General features: G+C 38.1%; 1 protein-coding gene across 8 annotated transcripts in view; it reads left to right on the top strand.

Annotated features, from left to right (window-relative positions):
• LRRC8B (leucine rich repeat containing 8 VRAC subunit B) overlaps nucleotides 1-26,133 on the top strand; it is a 36,960-nt gene extending 10,827 nt beyond the window's left edge. For 2 of the 8 annotated variants that reach the window (XM_038414635.2, XM_038414637.2), the window contains exons 2-6: nucleotides 4,707-4,762; nucleotides 11,033-11,171; nucleotides 17,769-17,868; nucleotides 20,232-22,393; nucleotides 23,192-26,133. In XM_038414635.2, coding sequence (XP_038270563.1) covers nucleotides 20,258-22,393; nucleotides 23,192-23,464 — 2,409 coding nt within the window. In that variant the 5' untranslated portion in view covers nucleotides 4,707-4,762; nucleotides 11,033-11,171; nucleotides 17,769-17,868; nucleotides 20,232-20,257 and the 3' untranslated portion in view covers nucleotides 23,465-26,133. Of the gene's footprint in view, nucleotides 1-4,706; nucleotides 4,763-11,032; nucleotides 11,172-17,189; nucleotides 17,679-17,768; nucleotides 17,869-19,168; nucleotides 19,301-20,231 lie in introns of those variants that run through there. The other 6 variants (XM_038414636.2, XM_038414640.2, XM_043491039.1 and 3 more) reach the window with 6 other exon arrangements.
• The last annotated feature ends 711 nt before the right edge of the window (nucleotides 26,134-26,844 follow it).

The following is a 26,844-nucleotide window of genomic DNA, read 5'->3' as shown; positions in this document are numbered from 1 at the left end:
CTTATTCACTTTCTCCACACCAGTCATGATTTTATAGACATTTGTCATATTCCCCCTTAGTTGTCTCTTTTTTCCAAGCTGAAAAGTCCCAGTCTTATTAAACTCTCCTTGTATGGAAGCTGTTCCATACCCCTAATCGTTTTGTTGACCTTTTATGTACATTTTCCAATTCCAATATATCTTTTCTGAGATGGGGCAACTAGATATGCATACAGTATTCAGGATGTGGGTGTGCCATAGATTTATATAGAGGCAATATGAAAATTTCTCTCTTATTATCTATCCTTTTCCTAATGATTTCCAACATTCTGTTAGTTTTTTTGATTGCCATTGCACTTCGAGTGGATGTTTTCAGAGAGCTATCCATGATGACGCCAAGTTCTCTTTTCTTGAGTGGTATCAGCTAATTTAGACCCCATCATTTTATATGTATAGTTGGAGTTATGTTTTCCAATGTGCATTACTTTGCATTTATCAACATTGAATTTCATTTGCCATTTTGTTGCCCAGTCAACCAGTTTGTGAGATCCTTTTGTAATCTGCTGTGGACTTAAGTGGAATTGAGTAGTTTTGTGTCATCTGCAAATTTTGCCACCTCACTTTACCCCTTTTTCCAGATCATTTGTGAATATGTTGAATAGTACTGGTCTCAGTACAGACTCCTGGTGGATACCACTATTTACTTCTCTCCATTCTGAAAACTGACCATTTATTCCTACTCTTTGTTTCCTGTATAGCAATCAGTTTCTGATCCATGAGAGGACCTTCCCTCTTATCCCATGACAGCTTACTTTGCTTAAGAGCCTTTAGTGACGGACCTTGTCAAAGGCTTTCTGAAAATCTTCACACTATATGCACTGAATCCCCCAGTCCACATGCTTATTGACCCCCTCAAAGAATTCTAGTAGATTGGTGAGGCGTGATTTCCCTTTACAAAAACCATGTTAGTTCTTCCCCAACAAATTATGTTCATCTATGTGTGATAATCCTGTTCTTTACTATAGTTTCAACCAGTTTGCCTAGTACTGAAGTTAGACTTACCAGCCTGTAGTAGCTGGAGTCGCCTCTGGAACCCTTTTTAAAAATTGGCGTCACATTAGCTATCCTTTAGTCACCTGGTATAGAAGCTGATTGATTTAAATGACAGGTTACATACACAGTTAGCAGTTCTTCAATTTCACATTTGAGTTCCTTCAGAACTCTTGGGTGAATACCATCTGGTCTTGGTGACTTATTAGTGTTAAATTTATCAGTTTGTTCCAAAACCTCCTCTAATGACACGTCAGTGCGGGACAGTTCCTCAGATTTGTCACCTAACAAGAATGGCTCAGGTTTCATTTAAAGTTGAGAAACCATCTGGGGGTTGAAAAAGCTTGTTTTTCCTCTTCCAATCTCTAAATAAAAATGAGGGTGAGATCTATTTCTGAAGTCTTGAAGGATATAGTAACCAGTTCTGTTAATTAACTGAATTATTTTAAAAGGAAGTATTATCTGTAGTGTTAAATATCCAGGTCAGGTAAGGTATTTATTTAACTAATAATCAATTTTTTCCATCCAAACGTAGTTTGATTCTAATTACAAGTAAAAAGAGAAGGAGTACTTGTGGCACCTTAGAGACTAACAAATTTATTTGAGCATAAGCTTTCGTGAGCTACAGCTCACTTCAGCGGAGCTGTAGCTCACGAAAGCTTATGCTCAAATAAATTTGTTAGTCTAAGGTGTCACAAGTACTCCTTTTCTTTTTGTGAATACAGACTAACACAGCTGCTACTCTGAAACCTGTAATTACAAATAAACTAATTATAATCTAGCAAGTAAAAAAAGGGTCCTTCACCATTTAACATCATAAAAAGTGTAAAAATTTAAGAATCTGAATAAATGTATGTTAAGTCATATAGTTGTTTAAATAAATATGTATAGATATAATATATCATGCTGGCTAGCAAAAAGTACCAAATCTAGTGTAAATGCTTATATTTAGTTGCAAATTAACTTATAATGGTTACCAATCAATATAAATCCCCTTCTTTAGGAAAATAACTAAAGTACAAATGTAAAACAAGATTATGTTGCTTGATCTATTAATTGTTTGTTGATTAGGTTTTTGTTTTAGTTTGCCCAATTAGCACTGTATAATATACAGAATCAGGCTCAGTATTATCAGAGTTACAGCTCTGGGAGCTCCGTAGGACATAGCTCAGTTTGTGACAACAAAAACACACACTCAGCGAGGACCATCAGTAATTGTACAAATTTGATGATGGTTAGTCCAATAAGTAAAACAATCCAAACAAGTAAAGTGAGATAGTATAGTATAGAGTGACTGGCACCATTACATGTATATACTTGCCCTATTCATGGGGAGAGCTCTAGAGCAGGGGTCTCAAAGTCCCGGCCCGAGAACCTCCCCACTGCAGCCCACAGAGGAGAGATGCATGCAGACATCTCCCCCCACAGCTCCCATTGGCTGGGGGAGAGGAACAGAGATACCATCACTAGTTGCTGGCCAGAGTCAGCCATGGAGGCAGCATCATTAGTTACCGGGCAGAGTTAGCCATTGAGGCAGCATCACTTTTTTCCACAATGAATATAAACAAGTCAAAATACCGAACACAACTATCTGATGCACACCTTGCTGCAATCCTGAAGGTTTCAACTGCTCAGTCACTGAGGCCAAACATCAACAAACTGACAGAACTGAAGCGTTTCCAGGTGTCTGGCAAACACTAAAAACCCTCTGGCAGGCGAAGAATTGTATAAAGTTATATGACAGTTTTATTATTTCTAAGAAATTTGAAATAAAAAATACAATATAAATATTTTCTTTTCTGAACACCATCTTCAGTGACATTGGCCCGCTGGGAGAATTTGAGAACTGGCACTGGCCCTAAGGTAAATTGAGTTTGAGACCCCTGCTCTGGAGGGTGAGACAGATCCTAGTCTGTCTCTCTGGTATGCTGATGAAGAACTCCAATGGCTGTATCTGAGACCAGATGTTTTATAGGCCTTTTGATGGTCCTTATGCATATGTACAAATAGTTCTTCCCTCCTTTACCCTATCTTCACTTTCTCACTCTCATAATATTGGGGTGTCCTTATCCTGTAGATTAGTACATTAATTAGGCCAAGCTTATTAGTATATATATCAGTTGAATTACTATGGTTACCTGCAGTTGAGCATCTGCTGATGTCCCCTTCCAAAAATACTCGAAACTGGTGCAATCTGCCTTCTTGTGGTTACCTACCAGCAGATTGCAACGCTTGTGATTATTACAAAAAATAAACAAAGTCTTGTGCCATCTCGTGACTTAAGGTCACTATTATTTTAATTACATATGCCCATTTATTGAGCAACTATTCCTACTCAGGCTATATGCTAACTGCTTAAGCTATGCTTATAGATCCAGGCCTATATCTCACTTGTGTCCCTGCTATCAGTTCCTTACCCTTTTATCTTCTAATTTCTACTATAATTATTACATGGCTACAATTAAAATCCATTTAAATCAAGATATCCTGCCTGCTGATTTTAAATCATGATTAAAAACAGTCCACCCTGTAGCCATGCATTCACACTGACAGCCACCTTCTTCTCAACTCCTAACATACTCTCTACAGTTCTTCACAGCTAGAAAATCAAGTAGAAATCCAAACTTAAATCCTTCTTTTTTCCAGTCTTCTCTCTCCGGGCCTTGTTACAATACGGAATTGCTTTGTAACTGGATCCAACCTCCGATCAAAGGCAGGGCATACAGTGCTGGAGTTGCCTTTAGCAACAGTCAGAGAAAATACTTGGCTTTTTAAATTAAATCAATATAATTACATAAACTCCTATCGTGAAAACCCTCCCAATCTGGATGGAACGGGAAAGATCGTAAAGAAGTTAGTCATATAGAATAAAACTGACTTGCCAGATTCAAGCAGTAGGGTGGGTACATAATGCTCTCGCAATCCATTTTATGTATATTCAGTAAAACATCTAGGGAACAAGCTAGCTTTATCTGTAAGGGTACCCTAATATGTGTGCACTAAGCATTGTTAGATTAATTCTTATTCTTCCCACCCATATTCTTTGTACGGTTTGCAAACTAACCTCTCTTGCTGTGCTCAAGTGTCCCTTCTCGAGGGCCAACATGAATTGGTTTTCCTCTTTGCCAATTTGCAGAGTTTTGCCTGTCTGTGTATTTGGACTGCTTTGTGTTTTCTTGATACACTTCAATGTTTTGCATATTGGAATTTTTTGCATGGTGCTGAGATACCTACTGATATTTAAAAGTGTCGGATATTTTGTGAGGGAAGGCCATATATTTCAGTTCTGTGAAGTGTCGCTATTTGTAACTCTTTTTCCCCCCAGTTGAAGTGCTTGATATTTTGACTTGTCTGAACATACTGTGGGGGGAGAGATAAGAAAATACCAAAATAAGTTGGTAGAGCATTGTGCTTTACGTTAAATATAGTAACTTCTTCACACTGAAAATAAACAAGAGCTGACCTTACAGCATGCTACTAGGTGGTGGTTTGGTTAAATTGGTCCTATTTTCATTTTGTAAGAATGTTGGAAGTGATGATTTACAACAGAATCAATTTATAAATCTTATATTGTGTTCTATATAGTGTACCCTTAAAGGTTTTTTAAAGCATTTATTTATATTTTTAAAAGTTCATAATTGTCCATGTGTAATAACTAGTTTGTGTTATCTCTATAGGAGTTGTCAAGCAGAAATTCCAACACCAGAGCTCCTAAGTGACTGGCATTCATCAGGTAAGACCAGTGTTTTGAACACTGAAAAAACTCTGCCTTATCTCTCTCTGTATTTAAAATAAGATAAGCAAAGGTTTCATCACTTCAGAAACTAAGTAAAAGGAGCAAATGCAGAATTCTTCTGCTTAGCATTTAAAAAATGAATTGCACTATAGACTCTATGTGAGTATATAGACCAAATTACTAAAAGAAAAATCAACAGGCATTGTAATAAGGTCAGATAGATCAAACATGAAGAGCAAATAAAACCTATGCCTTTATAATAGCAAAGAATTCACCATTTGGATTCCCTGTAAAATTGATCTGGAGCATTCTCTGCAAGATAACTTCTTATATCTGCCTTTTCTATATTCAACATTTTAGATGCCATAGGTTAGGACTTTTGCTTCAGAATTTGTACAAATCTTTGTCAGGCAAATTTGTAGTTAATAAATTAAAGGCACAACCATGTTTCATTGACAAAATAATTTTAAAGAGTTACTGTAAGTGCTCTTCAGAGTAAGCTTAGGTTTGAGGAAGGGGGTATAAAACTAGTAGGATGAACATAAATATTTTGTCACATTTGGTTTAGATCTGTATTTCTACTAGTTTAATAGCACTTAGAGCCAACTGCTTGCCCAGACCAAATCTGTATTTTTCCTGCCAAGTGGACAAACAGAACTATATGTTATATGCTTATACTGAAGACTGTGTTGCAGAAAGAATGAAGAGACCACGGTGTCTTAGAGCTTGTCTATATGGGAAAGGGTTTTTTTCAGTATAACTTTAGCATTTTTTGGTATAAATTGCTTTGTGTCCATGCAAGCTTTTTGTTTTGTTTTGTTTTCCAGTTTATCTGGCATCTGATCATGCTTTAATTAATCTGCTTTGGAAATGAAATAACTCTATTAGGGAATGAGTTATACTGCTAAAAGGTTCATGTGGATGTATCCCTATTTTTAATTAATCCCACGGTTTCAGGTAGTCCTCCCACTCTTCTAGCGATATCTGCGTGGCATCGCAGAAGTAACGCCGGTGGCTGTCTGCCAGCTCATCCAAAGCCTCCTGCCTGCATGATTACCAGTACATCCTGCTCATACCTTGTTCATATTAATGATAGTCAGGATCATAGTGTTCAGCAGTGCTTTTTCCATTATGTGCTTCCTGATGTGTTTGGGCAGTTGGAAAATGATCCTGGCCCACTAAAACCAGATGAGTTTATGGGATACCAGGAGAGGTATCATGGGAATTTTTCTGTTTTGTGTTTCTGTTGATCCCAAATCCCATCATTCCAGTAGGTTTTGGTAGGTATCCCACAATGCTCTGTGAGAAAAATCCCTGAACGGATTGAGCCTGGCAGCAGAGCATTGGATATCTGCCCAAAATGCAGAGCAATTATTTTAAAGAAAAAGTTCAGAGCCATGTGGACACAGTGATTCACAGAGTAAGTAAAAAGAAAAGGAGTACTTGTGGCACCTTAGAGACTAACAAATAGATAGGTTTCAGAGTGGTAGCCATGTTAGTATTAAGTTGGCATCAACAAAGTGGTGTGGATGCACTATCGCTGTAGTTATGACAGTATAACTATAGTGCAGGGGTCGGCAGCCTTTCAGAAGTGGTGTGCCGAGTCTTCATTTGTTCGCTGTAATTGAAGGTTTCGCATGCCGGTAATACATTTTAACTTTTTTAGAAGATCTTTCTCTATAAGTCTGTATTCTGTAATTAAACTATTGTTGTATGTAAAGTAAACAAGGTTTTTAAAATGTTTAAGAAGCTTCATTTAAAATGAAATTAAAATGCAGATCTTATCAGTTTAGTGCAGTGGTTCTTAATCTGGGGTGCACACACCCCCCCAGGAGTGCGAGATGCCCTTTCTGGGGATGCAAGACATGCAAGATTTTTTTTTAGAAGGTAAATCATTAAAACCACATTTTAAACACAGGCACATAAGTACAACTACTTTGTTTCATCAAACCTATGTATGTATTAACATTATACATTTTTTTAATGTTTACTGTAATATACAAACAAAGTTTTTAAGTTTTCAAGTTTTTAAGCTAATTGTAGTGTAATTTTTGATAAGGGGTGAGAGAGCATATTTTGAGAACTCCAGACCGTCAGTGGGCTGAGCGGGGCTGGGTGTAGTGTATTAAATTGCTCCCCATAGGAATGTGCTACTTACAGCGTATTACTTACGGCTGCCGGTCCTGATGCTCTGAGCGGCATGGTAAGGGGACGGGGAACAGGGGTGGGGCCTGTCGGGGATCAGGGGTGTGGATGGGGTCAAGGCAGTACAGGGGACAGGGAGCAGGAGGGGGTTGGATGGGTGGAGGATTCTGGATGGGTGGAGGATTCTGAGGGGGGCAGTCAGGGGTAGGGGGTCCTGGGAGGGGGTGGTCAGGGGATAAGGAGTGGGGAGAGGGGTGGGAGTTGGATGTGTCAGGGTTTATGAGGGGGTCAGTCAGAGGGTGGGAAGTGGGCTGGCTGTTTGGGGAGCTAATTGTAATGTAATTTTTGATAGGGGGTGAGAGAGCATATTTTGAGAACTCCAGACCGTTAGGGGGCTGAGCGGGACTGGGTGTAGTGTATTAAATTTCTCCCCATAGGAATATGCTACTTACGGTGTAGTACTTACAGCTGCCAGTCCTGATGCTCCACAAGTAACACATTCTTACGGGGAGAAATTTAATACACTACACTGGCGGACAGAGTCCTAGCCACCGGCCCCACTCAGCCCGCTGCCGTCCTGGGGTTCTGTTCACCCAAGCCGGCGCCCAGGACCCCGGCTGGCAGCAGCATGCCAGTAAAAATTGGATCGCTTGCTGCAGGTTGCCAACCCCTGCTATAGTGGAAAAACCTACACTGGGAAAAATTTTCCTTTGTAGGCAGGCCCTAAGTTTCATTGCCTGGCATACTGGGCTAATATTCAAAATGTAGCACCTCACCATATGAACTGGACAAAAGTCTTCTGTGTGCCTTATGTTTCAGGTCTCAGTAGTAAACTAGCAATGGTCCACATGACTTAGCTTACACAGAATTTGCAAGAAGGTAATAAAGATATGGCCAAAAATATCTGCTTATGGTGAGATGGTATGATTCACACTGCCAGACACCCAGCATAAAGCACATGGTGCCTATTGAGGACTTGAAGAGAAAAGCACAAATTAAATGCTCCACTCTAAAATAGTGAAACTGAAGGAAATCTAGCTGGGAAGGTGATATCTTCACTATATAGGTGTGAAGTATGGAGAAAGTTTAGCTACTGAGACATAATTGTGCTCTCCAGCAAGATTTCTCAGGGGTATTAGTTACTTGCCTTTATTACTTAAGGAGTTCAAGAGGTTAGAATAGTTTGTTCTAATAATTGGGCTGGTATCTATTTACAGTTATTTCACAGATTAAAACAAAAAAATCTGTCCCTACGGCGCTTTTGCAAACAGTAGGGTGTACCCTTATGACTGGATATAAAAATTTCCAAACAGAGACAAGAAAAGGACTGGGAGCCACAAAGCTGTGTTTAAATGTAGTAATCCAGCTGTAATTATTTGGTAGGTTTTAGAACAGACTTTTATTCTGCTGCTGCATGCTGAGATGTTGGGCACTTCCACCACACTGATTGTATTGCTCAGTTACATTCATGGAACAGTCAGTTGCAGGGTTAATTTGATAAACCTTATTGCCATCAGCAGTCTTGTGTGAAATTTAACAGATACATAAATAAGCAGAATTTTCTGCACATAGGTGGAAAAACACTGAGGGCAGATGAAAGAAAGCAAGTAAAGTAAAAGAAAGAAATGAAGAGTGTGATGAAGCTAATTTATTTCAAGAATAAAGGAGCAGATGGTATCACCAATTACGAAGGGTGTGATCCAATGCCCACTGAAGCCAATGAAGAAACACCCACTTATGGACACGAGATTAACCTTTAGCTGTCATTTATTTTGCAAACTGTTCTCCTGGCAAGCCTCTTGTCCCTCCCCTCACTGATGATTGTCTTAGGCTTTCTCTACATGGGAATGTTGCACTAGTTTAACTTAAATATTTTAAAACTGATTTAGTTAAACTGGTGGAAACTCCTGTATAGACTTGCTTATTTTGATTTTAGTTTGAATTGATTAGCAATCAGTTTTCAAGCTAAACTGCAAAAAGCCATAGTTAAACGAATGTAAATTTCTGTGTGGACACACTTATTTTGGTTTAAATTCACATTTCCTGAAATGTTAAACTGCAACTTTCTCAGCCATCAGTGATCGGGATTGTCAACAGTTCATACTCTTGAGTTGGAAGTAGTGAGACCCAGTTGGGCTGGCAGCTGCAGGAGTGAATCGGCAGAGAAATTTCACACCAACACAGCATCCTAGAACTTGACACTGCATCACGTGGCTTTTGAATGCTGAGAAATTGCTTAAAGAATCTCTGACATTTTCACGTGTGGATCATAAATAGGATCTGTTTAAAAAAAAATTATCTTGTCACAGTTTACAGAAAGATAGTTTTCTTTTGTGATTTGGACTACTTCTGAAGCTTGTTCAGAGCTTTGTGAAAATTGCAGCTCAAATAGGTTATTTCCCTCTTGCCCACCGCTGAAAATTAAAGGCCAAAGTGACCGATGATGTGATCAGGCAAAAATCTCCATTGATGAAAATTCATGACAGTTCGGTTCAAAGTCTTGTAATCTTTTCCATCTCTTCTACAGTCTTGATGTTTTGGTACAGTTGATCTTATTAGTGGTTGCTTACTTGTCCAACGATAAACTGAATCCTTTGTAGTCAAACACAGACTGTTCTTCACTGAGTGTGGGAGAATATTCTACAGCTTGACGCATTGCTGAGATTTAGTCACTGTAATATGTGATTAGTTTACTTTTGGTCAAACAAGGAATACAGCCTCTTCTTTTAGAACGTTTCAGCAGCACATCAGTAGATGGGGAAATACATTGAAATAAACCTAATCTAGCTCAGTTCAAATTTTAAAATGAAAAGCAGTTGATTGGAAGGTACAAGTAGATGATTTTGTTCCAATCTGCTTAGGATGTCGTGTGATTTCTCTTGCATAATATTTTGTATGGAAAATCAAGCAGTACAGTGCTAGGGTTGTCATTGTGACTCCCCATTTGCTGAGGGTAGGTCTGATTTTAAGACCTCACCCATATATTAATAGACAGACCCTTCATTTTAGAACTAAAAATGCTCAAACCTATGGATTGTATCAGTGTTTGAAACCATTTTCCAACAATGTTGCAAACGAATGCCAGTTCTATCCAGTGCTAACAGTGTTGGGAAATGGTTGTCAAGCACAGTTACAGCAACAGTATGTGTTTAAGAATATGCATGCTGTAGTTTCAATAAGGGGTTTACTCTCATAGGTTATTGAAACACTAGTATTAAGAATTTTCTGCAAGGTAATTGTGATTCTGGTCTCAAAGACCTTCTGCAGAGATTTATCAATGTTGCAGAATTTGGGAAACATTTTTATTGGTTGAATTGAATACAAAAGGATAAATGCTCAAACGTGTTCTATTTCTCACTTACAGCATCCTCCAGAAAGAGCTAGGAAAAGGGTTTGTCTTAATTTTGTTGTCTTAGTCTCGGTTGTGTTTGGTGCTGTACAGCCACAGAAAAACACAATATCTACCGTAAAGAGCCTACAATCTAAATTGCATGAAAACAAAGAAGGAATTGTTCAGACAAATATGATGCAACATTGAAAGGCCAAACCTCAAGTCATGTAGAATTTTTATAAATATACTGGTGGGTATAATGCTGAAAGAATTAAGGAGCCAGTTGTGCAATTGAATCTGCCTGGATTGTGCAGCAGTCTGTTGATTTTGGTGGAGCCTGACACACAGTCAGAGTCTACCCATGGAGTTCTGATTGCAGGGCCAGGTCCTTTGTTTTTAAAGACTGGATTTGGAGGTGGAGTGCATGGTTGTAATGAGAAGAATGGAACAGAGGCAGCATGAAAAGTGACGTGATAAATGAAAGAAGAATAAAAATAGGGTTTGTGTGATTTGTTTCCTTGTGGATTTACACTTTTTCCCTTAGAATGGGAATACTGTTAGTGTCTATTATAGTTCCTATCACTCAGATTTCTAAAAATTATCCCTTATGTAACTTTAAGTTCAAATTTAATTTCTCGCTTGAAGTTTTTATTTGCTTTTGAACATTGCTTTTCCTCCAAAGCTTTTGCAATTAGTGTTGGAGGTCAAGAACTACAGCTTGCCTAATCAGTGATCTGGCAGTAATAGTATTGGATACGTTTTAAGTAAAAATTGTTGGTGTCTCTTATCAGGGCCAGAAAGTACATCCTGTTTCACTGGAATAACAGAAGGGGGCCTTCTGAAAGACACTGGTTGAAAAGACTTGATGCGTGTGCTCTTCTGGAAAAGAGAACCTACAGAATTAGAGAGTCATCTAAAATGCTTGACAAGGTGTGGACTACATACATTTGTTTTCATTGGTTAATGAATGTAACTGTAATTTGAGCCAAATAATAGGTAACAGAGGGCTCATTAAAGACTGCTAGTTATGAATTGTCAGCAAAAAGCAATATCTCTTTAAAAGTAGAACTGCAACTCCTGTTCAGTGAGTCTTCTCTCACACACCTACATCCTTTCCTCCCAGTTCAGCATTCCTGGGGAGAGGAGAAAAATGCAGCTTCTGGCTTTAATATATATAATGTGGCATAAATTATGCAACTTTGACAAGTGATAGCAAAATCTAGAGATCACAAGACAAAGTAGCATACAAAACTTTTTAGATTTGTAATATTGCGTAGGTACATCCTTTATAAATTGTAACGAATTACTAGTATTTTGTTTGTTTCCGTTGACCACCCTTTTAAGACTTTCAGAACTGAGGTAATTATTTACAGTAACTCTTCGCCTAACATTGTAGTTATGTTCCTGAAAAATGTGACTTCAAGCGAAATGATGTTAAGCAAGTCCAATTTCCCTATAAGAATTAATGTAAATGAGGAGGTTAGGTTCCAGGGAAATTTTTTTCACCAGACAAAAAACTATATTTTTAAACCCTCCCATTTACGCAATATTACAAATATATACACACACACACAGTATAAGTTTTAAACAAACAATTTAATACTGTACACAGCAATGATGATTGTGAAGCTTGGTTGAGATGGTGAAGGAAGAGGGTGGGATATTTCCCAGGGAATGTCTTGCTGCTAAATGATGAACTAACATTTGGCTTAGCCCTCAAGGGTTAACATGTTGTTAATGTAGCCGTACACCCTACAAGGCAGTAAAAATGGAGGGAGGAGAGAGAGCATGGCAGACGGAGAGACACACCCTGTGGGTGGGGGAGAGAGAGAGAGAGATGTGCATTGCCCGTTTAAGTATACTGACCGCATTCTAAGTACATTGACTTTTAAAAAAAAAAAAATCAGGAAATTGAGACAGCAGCTGTGGCCAGTAAGCTCTCTCTATCCTGAGCCCTGTCCTGTCCCCATCCTTCTTTATATGGAGAAGGGGTAAGGGGGGGCAGGAGTAGGAGGGAGTGGGACATTAGCCCCCCTCTTTCTCCTTCCCCTGCACAGCAAGCAGGAGGCTCCCAGGAGCAGCTCCAAGGCAGAGGGTAGGAGCAGCCCATGGCAGTGGGGGGAGGGACAGCTGAACTGCCAGCAACTGGTAGTCTGCTGGGTGGCTGCTGCACAGGGAACTTGGAGGAACAGGGAGCTGATGGGGGAGCTGTCTGTCCACCCTTGTTCTAAGCCCCCACCAGCTAGCTGCAACAGGCTGCTCTTCCTGCAAGCAGTGGACAAAGCTGGCGGCTGCCAAAGAATGTTAAAAGGGAGCATTGCACAACTTTAAACGAGCATGTTCCCTAATTGATCAGCAATATAACGATGAAAAAATGTTAACTGGGATGACTTTAAGTGAGGAGTTACTGTACCTGGAAACTAACTAGTTCCAATGCTTTGCTGTCAGGGTGACAGGCCAGTTTAGTCTGTGATGTAATTCCAGTGAAATCGGCAGAATTACTGTAAGGATGAATTTTTCACATCTTTTAGGAAAGATTGCCAGTTGAATTAAAGCACTTTGAAAAGCTTTTATGGCTTTGATATGGGTTAAAAGCTGCCGAGATGGAATTAGAACTGTCAAATCTGCTACACTTAAACATTATTTAATTTCATGAGTCACTCAGACGTATTCAAACTACAGATCTGATCTGGAATAAGGCTCTTGTATTTTAATAAAATTGGTTTAAGCAAAATTATTGTTAAATATAGTACAAAATGATGGGATGTTAATTGCTTAAATATTACAGAATTAAACACTGAAGTTAAAAGTAGGATTAATGCCTATAAGTTAATTTTAATGCACAAGCATAGTTTGCCAGAGGTTTCAGAATTTAATTATTAACAAGTCCAGATGGTGTATAAACACTAAAAGACTTAGTAGTCTGACACTTGAATTTTTCTAATAGAAAAATGTTCTTGTGCTCAGAGACTAGAGAAAACACATGGTTTGTCTGGGATATACAGTAAAAGGTAGCAGCCTTCTCGATGTATGTGTTATAGGGAACTACAAACTAACAAAGGGAACTTTTGTGTGTGTGTGTGTGTGTGTGTGTGTGTGTATATGTATATATATGTATGTGTGTATATATATAATGCACACTAGAAAGATGAAAAAATGCACATAGTTTAGTTTCACTTATATGGAAACTTCCATTTATATATAAACAAAAGCTCATAAGTCTTTGCTTTATAGGATTGTTCTAAGAAACTGTCACTAGGTCTTGCTTTCTTGATATTAGTTTATTAAAAATATCTTGGGACATCAGTCTTTGTTTTGAATTGATTTGAGTTTGCTATTTTCTGTCCTGACTACCATCATTTTTTAAAGGACATGCATAACTTTTTATCAAACAATATGAAGAATAATCGCTGTATTGCTTTATTTTACATTGAGTTCTATGGGCTGCTGTATTCTGTGGAGGCCTTGCTTACGCTAAATAGTGCAACTTTCCATCTGAAAGAGGGCTAAATGAAGTTTCCCTGCATTTGCAGTTAAACCAGGCACATCATCAGTTCAGTTCAGCTGCAATTGTTGCTAATTACTTGTCAGTAATAGTTCAGTTCATAATGTAGATGAGGCCTGAGAATGAGAGGCCCTGTAAAATACATAGCCATAACTGTAGTATTTCACTGGTGACTAAAGCAGGTCTATATAGCTGCAAGAAGAAATCTTTGAAAGAAATTACAGCAGCATCAGTATGGTATTTAATGTAGACTTGCTTGAATTTTCTGTCTCAGTTTCTGAACTGGTTTCTCTCTCTTTGTCTGTCTAAGGAAGTGCGGTACAGTTGTGCAGGATGTGACAGCAACTTTACACTTCTTGCTGTCTCTTAAATCTTTATAGCACAGTCCCCTGTAGGCAGTACTTAATTTATGCCTCTAAACTTGGCAATTCGTTGCCCTGGCACCTCTGGGCTTGCCACATCTGTTATGAAGTAAAAAAAAAAAAAAACTTGCTTGAGCTCCGGCACCTAATTGCTTGAGCCCCGGCACCGCTTTCATAACAAATTAAGCACTGCCTGTAGGTATCCTGTAGGTATATTCGTGTAACACTGAAATATTGTATGCTGTGTATTTTGACAGTGTTAAATTAGGAATTTTTTTCTGGGCCATACTACAGTCTTTTAAAATGGATGGGTTAAAAAGATGAATGATGAACAATATGGAAGCATGATTCATTACACAAGAAGAATAAGCTTGAGCAACAATGCACAAGGGTTAGGAGTATGTATTCTTCCAGAATAGACACACTTTAAGTGTAAAGGATAAGGTCTAACATGGTACATATGACCTGCTCGTAGTAGCAGACTGACTAATTGGAAACACCTCTTAGAGTATGGTATGGATTTTTTTTAGGAATATTTTGTAAATATAATGAGAGACTTTTAGCTGATTTGTCAGCCAGGGGCCTGCCATAATTTGGTGTAACAGCTATAGCATGTGCTCTTCGCAATTATTCTGTATGCCCAAGTTATATTCCAAATTTTAGTATCCACCCCATTTTTTGTTTTACCTCCACAGTAGATCTGGATTGTTCTTAGCCTATAATAAATGGTAAAAAGCAGTCCATTTCTGGCCAAAGGAGGAAATGGAATAAGTGAATTGAGACACAATTACAGTTGCTAAACACCATTAGTATCTAATTTATTGGTTTATTTGCTTGGCAAAACCCTTTGCCTTGTACAAGGAGTGTCTGTCTTCTATTTGAAGAGAGTCCAGTGAGGCGGGGTAAATAAACATCTTTTTAATGTGCAGTCTATTCAAAGGCAACTTTTTGAGCTTTGTTTTAAAACCATCTTAATTTTACTCGGAGCTTTCTGTTGCTAACCCTCATCAGTTTCAAAGGCTTATTAAAGTGTGGCAGGTAGTAGTAACATACAGACTAATTTTAGGTCAGGGACTGTGGGTACCCAGCCAGGATAGCTGTGAATTAGGCTTTAGCAACTGCAAGCAAGCAGTAAACAAGCTGCATATAAACTGAATAAAGCACAGAGAACTGTGTCTATATTATAATTCTAGCAAGTCCTTTCATTGGTTGACTTGAGGGAGGCTTCTCTGCTCCTTGAAGTCTTTAAACCATGATTTAAGGACTTCAATAGCTCAGACATAGGTGAGGTTTTTCATAGGAGTGGGTGGGTGAGATTCTGTGGCCTGCGCTGTGCAGGAGGTCGGACTAAATGATCAGAATGGTCCCTTCTGACCTTAGTATCTATGAAAAAAAACACATACACAGCCTTTCTGAATAGGAATGCTTTATGGAATCAAAGCCATAGGGACCTATTGGCCAGAGCTGGATATTCTTAAATGGGTTGTAAATAAGGGATTGGAAGCGGCCAACGCAAGCAGGTACTGTATTTAAAACTGCCATAATTTAAAATCCATATGAAAGCAGCCCCTCCATGTAAAATACACAAGTAATCTACTAGACAGTGAGACTTCTCTGTCTAGAAGGAGGAAAAGCTCTTCAACTTCAAATGGGGCAAAGAGTGAATTGCAGTTTTACTTCACTATTAAACAAAAACCAAACTTTGTTCAGATAAACTACAGCAGTGTAGGATGCAGAATGTCTAACTGAAAAGAACCTTTCAGCCTAGCGGCCAGAGATGCAGTGTCCATGTTTTCTGTGTTGTTTTCCCCTCCTCCCTCCCCCACCCCCCCCCACCCCGACCTGCAGCTCTTGAAGCCAAAGAGGTGGGGTGCTCAGCGTCTCCAATTCCAAAGCTGGCAGGAGGTGGAGAGGCTTCTCCAGCCTCAGAGTTGGGAGGAGACATAAGGGGCAGAGCTGTCTGGCCCTGGAGCTTGGAGTTGGGGAGGGAGGGAGGCAGGCAGGCAGAGAGTCAGAAGACTCAGAAGCCCTCCTGGAAGGCTTTTGTCAATTTCACTTTTTACCTGCAGGCAGAAAGTAGAATTGACAAAGCCTTCCCCGGGGCAGCTGGGAAGCTGTTCTTCTGAGGTTCCTGATGGAATGATTTTCTGATTTTTTTTTTTTTTACATCAAATTTTTTAGTAGGAAAATTTCAATTTTCCAACAGAAACTTCTGACCAGTCCTATGAGTTTCTCATGTTGTGTCCATTACTATGCATTGCACTCTTAATTATGTGATTAAACACTTTGCTAATTGGGATTTAAGCCTTTGTATTACTTAAACTTCCAGGAAATATACAATTGCCTTTTTATTCTAGGTTGGAATTGAATGCAGCAGTTCAACAGCCCTCTTTCTGCAGCAGACTCAGTGCAGGTGGACCCCTGCACAGAGGCTCACTGGCTTCAGTGGGGCTAGGTCCACCTGAAGTCATTTGCAGGATCAAGGCCTTAATTTGGATATTTGCAGTACCATTTTTCCTGGTCTTGAACTTAAGTGTTTTGTTTTAAGAAGCAAGAGAGGGGGCTATACCAACAGAAAATTTGTATTTAGAAAGTATCAGAATTCATTTTGCAAAGGACCTTTGAAGTTAGCAATCCCTGATTCTTTCAACTTGTTTTAGAGTGGATCTCTACAAGCATATACCCAGGAGGAGCAAAGAGGTTGTTTGTATAGATGTTCAAATCTGGTGGAGTTCTAGTGTTAGAGGGCTTTCCCTTCACCCTCTCCCCTGGTTCTTGTCACAAAGAAAGCAGACCAGAAGTGCAGACAATGCAATGTTTATTGGGGTTACTTTCCAAGCAAGCATATCCCTCAGCCCTTCACATCAGTCGAGCTTAGCTCTATATGCCGATAGTCTGTTCCCCAGTGTTCCGTTCACCGCTCTGATGCCGCGGAGCATTTACCCCGTGTCCCCCTTCCCAGCTCTCAGAGTAGCAGCCGTGTTAGTCTGTATTCGCAAAAAGAAAAGGAGGACTTGTGGCACCTTAGAGACTAACAAATTTATTTGGGCATAAGCTTTCGTGAGCTACAGCAAGTGAGGCACCCCAAAGATTACCAGACAAAAGTATACTTTCTAATCAGTTTGCCCAGCTCTAGCATCTTGTAACTTTGGATTAGTAGCATCCAGAGTATGGATATTAATATTATTTGGCAATATTTTATTAGCTTGTCCCAGATAGTAGAATTTGTACTCTTGTAATGGAAACTATTACCTCTTTGTATGTCAATGTTGAAAAAATATTGAAATGGACTAAATTATATCTTGCATTTCTTGAAATCATGCAGATTCCTCCCACATAGCCATTTAGCAGGAAACTATAGCATTGCCACCTAGTATTAGTTAGGGATAAGTTCTTTTATGTGGTTTCCTTTTTGTTTGTTTTTCATATGGGTTTGGCATGGTGCAGAAAACTTGACCTTCAGATTTTTTTCCGAGTATATTATTGTTTCACCTGAAAAATGGAGAATGTGCTGAATTAGAGAACGTGCTTGTAAAGCATATCCTTTAAACAGGTCACATCAGCAATGGGGTAAGAATTCTGATTAAGGCTGACCTACTTGCTCTCTGTTCAAAATAGTCTCAGCTACTTCAACTGTACTCCCATTGTTTTCCCATGCAGAATGAAGATAAATACAAAGATGGCATGTCCAAGGAATTTTAAAAGGTGTAGACCTCCTGATTGAAGATTGTTGTGTATCGTATTCTGTTTAACTAGTAAAGTAAGTATGAACATTTTAAGCATAGTATGTAAATAAATATTGATTTGCATGTGCTGAATTAAAATAAACTCAACTATTTACTGTCATTAACATGTAAAATACAATACAGCCTTGCTAATACACACTGATTGGGCCACTTACCCTGACTATTGAATTTTGTGAATTAAGAATAAGCAAAAAATGTAAACACAATGTGTCATGATCCGCATGTCTCTTCACTTAGTTGTGCTTAATTATAATACCATACCATGCTAGTTTTCTGTTCTGTAGCATATCTTATAAAACCAAGTGTTGGTAAGCATACACTTCTCTGTAGAACTCTGCTCCTAAACTTTTGCTGGGGAAAAACAGAAGGGTTATGGGGGGGCCTATGTGAATTATAGGGTGTCAGCCATCAAAGTTGTACTGCGTTTCTAGTCTATTTTGGGCGTTCTGTTTTCCTCAGTTGAACATAATTCCATCTAATATCAGCAAGTCTGTCAGGCGGTACTGCTGATATTTCATCAAGATTGACATGTTCTCCTTATTCTGTACTAATTGGCTATAGTAATCTGGCTAGGATAATTACTCCTGGGGGAATTCTACACCAAAAAATTTAAAAGTTCTGTGCACAATGTTTTAAAATTTTGCAAAATTCTGAATATTTTATTTGTCAAAATAACACAATGTAATCATGGCAGTTTCAATTATTTTGGTAATTTATTTCAAAATGCCTGTCAGCAAGTTTGTCTGTAACAATACAGACAAAAAAAATTAGGAAATGTTTTTTTGACATAGATTCCTTACTAGACATATTAATATAAATTGAGTAATAATAATTTATTTAAACTACAATACAGAAACATTTCCCGCACCCTTCAGAAACAGTGCAAAGACTTGGCAGAGTCAGGGCATGGGCAATGGAGAAGCTGAGGGAGACGGAAGTAATTGCTGGGAAGAAGCCTAGGAGTGAACCTGGAGGGTTCTTGAGTGTGGGTGGGAGAAGTATGAAACTGTTTTTTTTGCAGGGGGTCAGAGAGGGAGGATTGTTGGGGTGCCTCCCCCATGCAGACCCCTAGCGTCTCCCATTCAGTCAGGCACATCTGCCCCCATCCCCATGTAGCCCCCTCCCTTTCAGTCCCTGGTTCAATGCCGTCACCCTCTGGCTCCTGAGCCCATGCCCCAGTCTTTCCACTCCACTAGTCCTTCTGAACCCCCATCTGTGACCCCACCCCCAGCAGTCCCATGTGCCCTGCTCTGTCTGTCCCATGCATCCTCACCTGGCTCTGATGACTGGCTGTCTTCTCTTCTGGCACCACAGCAGCCCCTGGAGGGTGAAAGGTGTAACTGCAGCGCCTCCCCAGCAAACTCTATATTCTGCGGAGAAAAAAAATCTGCGGGGTGGGGGGACATGAATTCTGCACATGCGCAGTCATACGGAATTCCCCGAGGAGTAAGTAACGGCCAAGAGCAGTTTTAACTCTTTATGCTGTGATTCAAGTGCCTTTCCCAAAAGGAGCAATGTAATGTTTAGTACTGTATAACTTTAAATGCTAAACAATAAGTGAACTGCTATTCGTGTTTCCAGTAAGACTTTCCCTAGCTGAGTTCCACATTTTTGTAGCTGTTCCTGTCTCAGAGCAATAGAAAATGGAGTGACCAAAGGGTGTGTCTCATCTCTGATGCATATAATGCTGTTTGAACTCCTCTTGTTTAAATGTTCATATTGTAAGACATGTTTACTTTATCTGAAATGGACCAAAACTTGGTCTCGTCAATGAGTTCATCTCTTTTTATTAAAAGAGAAATGTGCTCTGACTTGAGGTTGGATTGTCAGCATTGAAGCCTTTCCTGATCATTTACTTAGTATTTACAGAATGTTACATATATTTCTCTAAATACTTCCAATACCTTTGTGAGCCACATAAGTTTGAGCCCCATTTCGCAGATGGAAAAACTGTGGCACTGAGATCACAAGACCATGATTGAACAAAGCACCCAATCAATGCTTAACTTTGAATTCAATGGGATTACTTTTGTTTTTAGTCTCAGTGGTAAAGTTCTATTGGAAGAATCAGTGGAACTACTCAGAACACACCTACTTTAGGTAGTTTTCCCATTGACTTTGGGGGTTAAATCAGGCCCTAAATGACTTCTACCAATTTATTATTCAATTTTATGCAAATACTAGGATTAAAATTTGGGAATTGCTGGGCCATAGTCCAAAGCTCAGTCCACTAGATCAGTGTTGTTATGCTTGTTTATAAAGGAGTAAACTGCCTAATAATCAGAACTTAAAATAACTGCATTGCATAGTTCGATTATATTAAGTAAATAGATTTGAGCACTTGTTCTAAGGATCTTTCTCTTTCTCTTTTCTCTAGTTGCTGCTGTCCTACAGGTGAAAGTCATGATTACGCTAACTGAACTCAGATATTTAGCAGACGCTCAGTCATCCTACCATATATTAAAACCATGGTGGGATGTCTTCTGGTATTACCTCACCATGATTATGCTGCTAGTTGCTGTACTGGCCGGGGCTCTCCAGCTCACTCAAACTAGAGTGTTGTGTTGTCTTCCTTGTAAGGTAGAATTTGACAGTCAATGTGCAGTGCCTTGGGATTTGGTTAAAACCAACCTTAACGTGACCTCTAGCTCTGCCACACAAATAATTCTCCCTTTGAGAATCCAGAATGATCTTCATCGGCAGCAGTATTCCTACATTGACGCAGTGTGTTATGAAAGACAGCTTCATTGGTTTGCCAAATTTTTCCCATATCTAGTGCTTCTGCATACTTTCATTTTTGCAGCTTGCAGTAACTTTTGGCTCTACTATCCTAGCACAAGTTCAAGGCTTGAGCACTTTGTAGCCATTCTTCACAAGTGTTTTGATTCTCCATGGACAACACGAGCCCTCTCAGAAACAGTTGCTGAGCAGTCTGTGAAGAGTCTGCCACTATCCAAATCCAAAATATTGCTTTCATCACCTGGGAGTTCAACGGATACAGAGGCAAGCAGGCAATCTCTGCCGTATGCACAGCCTGGTTTAGAAACAACTGGAAGAGAGAACTCTTCGAGTGTTCTAGACAAAAAAGAAGGGGAACAAGCTAAAGCTATATTTGAAAAAGTAAAAAGATTCAGAGTACATGTTGAAGAGAAGGATGTCATATATAGAGTGTACATGAAACAGATTATAATCAAAGTCATTGTATTTATAATAATAATGATTTATGTCTCCTATTATTTAACTTTTATTACACTTGAAATTGATTGTGTAATTGATGTTCAAGCCTTTACAGGTTACAAAAGGTACCAATGTGTTTATACACTTGCAGAAATTTTTAAAGTATTAGCTTCATTTTATGTTGTTTTAATGACCTTCTATGGCCTGACCTGCACGTACAGTTTGTGGTGGATGTTGAGAAGTTCACTTAAGCAATATTCTTTTGAGAAGTTAAGAGAGAAGAGTAATTACAGTGATATCCCTGATGTAAAGAATGACTTTGCATTTATTCTTCACTTAGCAGATCAGTATGATCCACTTTATTCACAACGATTCTCAATATTTCTATCTGATTTGAGTGAAAACAGACTGAAACAGATAAATCTTAACAATCAATGGTCAGTGGAAAAACTGAAAAGTAAATTAATACGAAATTCCCAGGACAAGATGGAACTTCATCTTTTCATGCTAACTGGTCTTCCAGACAATGTCTTTGAACTGACTGAAATAGAAGTTCTAAGCTTGGAACTCATTCCTGAAGCCAAGCTTCCTTCAACAGTGACTCAGTTAGTCAATCTCAAAGAAATGAATATTTATCATTCATCATTAACTGTGGATTACCCAGCACTAAACTTTCTAGAAGAAAATCTGAAAACACTGCGTCTAAAATCCAGTGAAATTGGAAGGATTCCACTTTGGGTCTTTCATCTAAAAAACCTCAAGGAATTATGTTTAACAGGATGTTTTATGCTAGATTACCACAACTCTGTATACAATGAAGGCTTTCAGGATCTAAAGAATCTGAGAACCATTTACTTAAAGAACAGCCTTTCCCGTATACCTCAGGTGGTTACAGACCTATTGCCTTCACTGCAAAACTTATCTATCAATAATGAGGGAAATAAACTGGTCGTACTAAATAACCTGAAAAAGCTGGTAAACCTGAGAACCTTGGAGTTGATCTCCTGTGATTTAGAACGCATTCCACATTCTATTTTTACCCTAAACAATTTGTCTGAAATAGACTTAAAAGAGAATAATCTCAGAACAGTGGAAGAAATAATGAGCTTTCAACATCTCAAGAACCTATCTTGCTTAAAATTGTGGCACAACACCATTTCATATGTCCCTGTGCAGATCGGTGCATTATCAAACCTGGAACAACTGTACTTAAATTACAATAACATTAAAAATGTTCCACTGCAGCTATTTCTTTGTAAAAAGCTACATTATTTGGATCTTAGCTATAACAAACTAACTTCTATTCCGGAAGAAATCAGTTATTTGACAAATCTGCAGTACTTCGCTCTGACAAAAAATCATGTAAGTAGAACTTTTACATTACTTTAAGCTTTATAAATTCTGATTTTTGTCTACCCTGTTTCTTCTTGAAGACTCTGTGGCCTGCTAGAACTCACCAGCTTTATGGCATTGTAAACCACAGGGATGTGAAACCCAGTTAACTGAGAGGGGAAGTTTATTTTGATTGTTTGTTTGTTTATTTATTTTTAAAAACTGGTAAATGCACGGTCTAAATAATCAGATGGTTGACACAGATGTTCTGTGTAAGTTGGCCTAGTCTATAGTGACTGTTCAGTTGGGTTCAGCAGTGTTTTATCTAACTTGATTGTTCACAGCTGTGTTCAAATATTATTAAAGTATTTGTAGAGCAGACCAGGCCTCTGAGTACTCGGTGTACTGCATGGATGCAGTTCTGCCTGCCTTGCCAAAAGGATTGTGGGGTTCTTAGGAGATGCCAAAGGAATGTCATTTATTAAGCATAATTCTTAAGAAGGAGCATAAGTAGGAAAAACAATCTGATCATACTAGCAATTTGATTTTTAGATTTCCTTGATGTTCTGTGAAGAATTAAATTTTTCATCTAGTCCCATTCATAACCCGAGATACACACAGCACTGTTTTCATCTAAGTATTGAAAGTAGACTTTCTTCTGACTGTATCACTTTTATAGCGTACAAAATTGTCCTTTCCTTACTCTGAATCTATCTTTTGTTCATTTAAAAGCATTTTGAGGGTAAAAAGTGCATTGGGTAACGAAAATATGCAGTTTCTGTATAGGTTAACAAGCTTTAATTGGCATGTCCTCCTTCCTCTTTGTAGATTGAGATACTGCCAGATGGATTATTTCAGTGCAAAAAGCTGCAATGTTTACTTCTGGGACATAACAGCCTGACAAGTTTGTCTCCTCGTGTCAGTCAACTGTTGAACCTTGTTCAGCTAGAGCTGATTGGGAACTACCTTGAATCGCTTCCTGCTGAACTAGAAGAATGTCAGTCTCTGAAACGGAGTTGTCTAATTGTAGAAGAAAGGTTGTTAAAAACACTTCCACTTTGTGTGAGAGAGAGCTTGCAGACATGCTTGGATAAATGCTAAATGAGATGAGACTGTGTACATCAACAAATCCTTTAGGCCTTTGACTTACTATCTGTGTAAAGATAGGTGTAGGTGGAAAGAAGGAAAGAGAGGTAACAAATCATTTGCAATTCAGGGCTAAATCTACCCGTATTGCCCTGAGTCATCTTTATAAGAAAAGGAAAAAATTGCATTTGTCTTAAGCAAACAAAAGTGTAGACTTAGCAGACATACACATTTGTGAATAACCTGATATGTAAGTGATTGGGTTCTACTGGCTGATGTGCTTTCAGTAGTAAATGTTTATGGTCATGAGTGTTGGGATGGAAGAGTGGGTTGCTTGGCTGTAGAGTGTATCTCTCATTTTTTCATGGAAAAATTTATTTCTTCTAAAAACAATTTTAAATGGCTTAATCTGATGTCATATTGGGAGCAGGGATTACCTAGCTTTGTTTTTTCAGACATATACTCACCACTGACTTGGAGTAGCATGTGTTAAGTTAGGATAGTCCTATTTAAAATAACACAATTAACTGGTTCATCGTGCATTCTGAAAATCATTTTACAATGTACTTTTACAGTTTTCATGTTTTTTTTCATGTGACAAAAGTGTTTAATGTTAAACTTGTAACTTTGGAAGATGCCACTTGACAGTTTTTATTAAAACAGTTGGACAAGTATTCTACACACCTTCCACAACCCCACTTCAATATTTTGTGTGTTTAAAGTAGAAAAATTGAGCTAATTAATTATCTTGTTTGCCTAGTAGGTGGGATTTAAATATAGCTTGTCTAATTTTAAAAATCAATCTGAAGAACTCTAAGTATTCAAGTAGCTACTGTTCATGTAACAAAGGTACTTGCTTTGTTCACATGTACTTAACTGAGACAACATAAATTGATAAATCCATGGCATATACCTTCATTTATTGTAATGGAAAATGGAACACAGTGTAGTCATGAATTATTTGATGGGTTGTGGGGATCCTAGGTGTTAGTGTGGTGTATACTCTCAGTTGCCACTTAACCTACCAATTATTGGCTCCCTCAGTGTTCCCTCCCACTTTCCCCCGCCCATTGCGGTGTTAATGTACCGGTGAAAAATTTTCATAGAAGATTAATGGATAGAGAGGGAAAGGTACAACCTTTTTTTTTTCTTTTTTTAAATGAGGAGGGGGGAGCCCATGCAGTTCAGAAGGGCTTGTAAAAACACCATAAGCTTTCTCTCTTCTGCTAAGTGGTATGTGTCTACAAGGTGTGAGCTGAAGGGCAGCTCTTACTACCCTTTCCTTTATTTAATATACTCCAAACTGTAAGGAAATTAAGTGGTTGCAGATTTTATATATTATTTTCCTGTACACTTTGTTTCATTACCTACTTCTAAGTCTGCTCTTCTGGAATTTATCATCTCAGCTAAGAACTTTGGATTTTTCCTGTTATGGTATGTATATACACACACACAACCTGTTAGCATGCATTCAGGGAACACTATTCTAATGTGTTAAAATTCAAATGTAGAATGCAGGCTAATGTATGTTTAACCAGATACAATTACGTCTAACAAAAACACTAGAAACATTGCCTTCTTAAGATTCTTGATGTTGAATAATAATTGTAATCCCTGGTTTGTCATTAAATCATTAGAGGATGAGTTAATATATCTAGTTTATTTCTGGTCACTCTTTGCTCTCATTCACAATGGCATTGTCTTGGAGTTAAGGTTTACCTTTTAATTTATAAATAAAAAAAAAATCATATACTTAGATTCTGATCCCCTACATAAAAATAGGAGATGGTTTCTTTAGCTGTCTAACAGGTTAATATGTATTCATCATACAAATTGCATTCCAAAGACCTTTCTAAATAAAACGTTCTTCTCAGGGAACCAAACATATGGAACTTCATGAATTTTTGCATAGCTTTTCAATCTTTTGTTTTTAGTAGGTGCTGTACTGAATGAAAATTTTTGTATCAACTGATCAATCACATCTAAATGTTAAGCAGTATTTCTGGAATAGTATCTTTTTGTAACTTCCATTTCTAGTTTTTTCAAGTCAGAGTTCAAGATATAATTTTCATGTCTCATGATAGGTCCAAAGGTACTTGCATAGTTCACAAACAGAGCTAGCCTTATAATACAACTACATCAGAGCAGAACAACTTGTGCCATTATCGATAGAGTTGAGTTAATAATTACAGTATAAATGCCATGTCAGGACAATTTTAAAATCACTTTGTGCTGGAATTTGATGCACAAGATTTTGGCCTACAAAGTACTTTAAAAATTATTATTACAAAAGTGGATTTTGTTTTTGGTAAAAGTTCTTTTAGTCTTAAGCTTTGTTTCCTTCCTTTGTTGAAAAGCAGTATTGATATTTAAAAGAGCATAAAGTTAAACAGAACTGTTTGCACCAGACATTTAAAACAGTATTTTTACAGCTTTTAGTTGTGTAAATCCTTTTTCATGATTAGCACACTGACACAGCTTAACTATGGCTTTGATCTACTTAGTATGCATTTATTTCATCCAGAGTTTTTCCTTCCAAAGTGAATTAGACAAATAAGAAAATAATACTAGAGGCTGATCCTGCATTCTTAAAATGTGCATAATTCCAAAAGAAGCTGGGGAAACTGTCTAAGAACTATGGGATTAGACCCATAAATACTGTTTCATGGGTGGAGTCTGTTTTTTTTTAAAAGAGAAACAAAAACCTACAGCTGTAGTGGATGAATATCTAATCTTTTTTCCCTTTTAAAAAAGAGAAATGAACTCAAAGCCTACATCTTAAAGTAATATAATATATAAATGTTATGTTACACCCTGACAAAAGCCAGGAAGTTTAAAGGCTGGCATCTCTGGCCTTAACTCATGCCACAGTGTGCCTTTTTTGTTTTCCTTTCTGTACCCAGACACTCCCCTCCCTAACATTTAAGAATTGAGGATGGAGGCAACCATAACTGAATTTCATGATGTCTATTTTAGTCATCATTTAAACATCAGTTTAACATTGAACATTAGTTCAGAATGAGGAGATCATCAGGGAATCAGTATATTAATCCAATTTCATAACTACTGTACAAGCTGTGATGACATCTGCCCTATTTGTATAAACCAGTCCCGTTCAGCAAAAAAGGCTTCTCAATTTGTTTCAGTACTGTTGTGTTGTTTATGTATTTTGTATTAATTGTGACCTTGTACATTTTGAACATTTCTTTGGCTGAAAAACTATTAAATTTTTTGCATTACAATTCTATGCACTTTATTTCCTTACCTACATACGTGTCAGCAGCATTTCTTCCCATCTTTGACCTTTAGTCATTAGAATTTTGCTCTCTTCTGTTAAGGCAAATCAGTTATTTTAATTATTTATAGTCCCTCTGCATTTGGATCAGAAAACACAC

This window comes from Dermochelys coriacea, chromosome 8, assembly GCF_009764565.3.
Source record: "Dermochelys coriacea isolate rDerCor1 chromosome 8, rDerCor1.pri.v4, whole genome shotgun sequence".
Lineage (NCBI taxonomy): Eukaryota > Metazoa > Chordata > Testudines > Dermochelyidae > Dermochelys > Dermochelys coriacea.
This window is presented reverse-complemented; position numbering and strand designations above follow the sequence as displayed.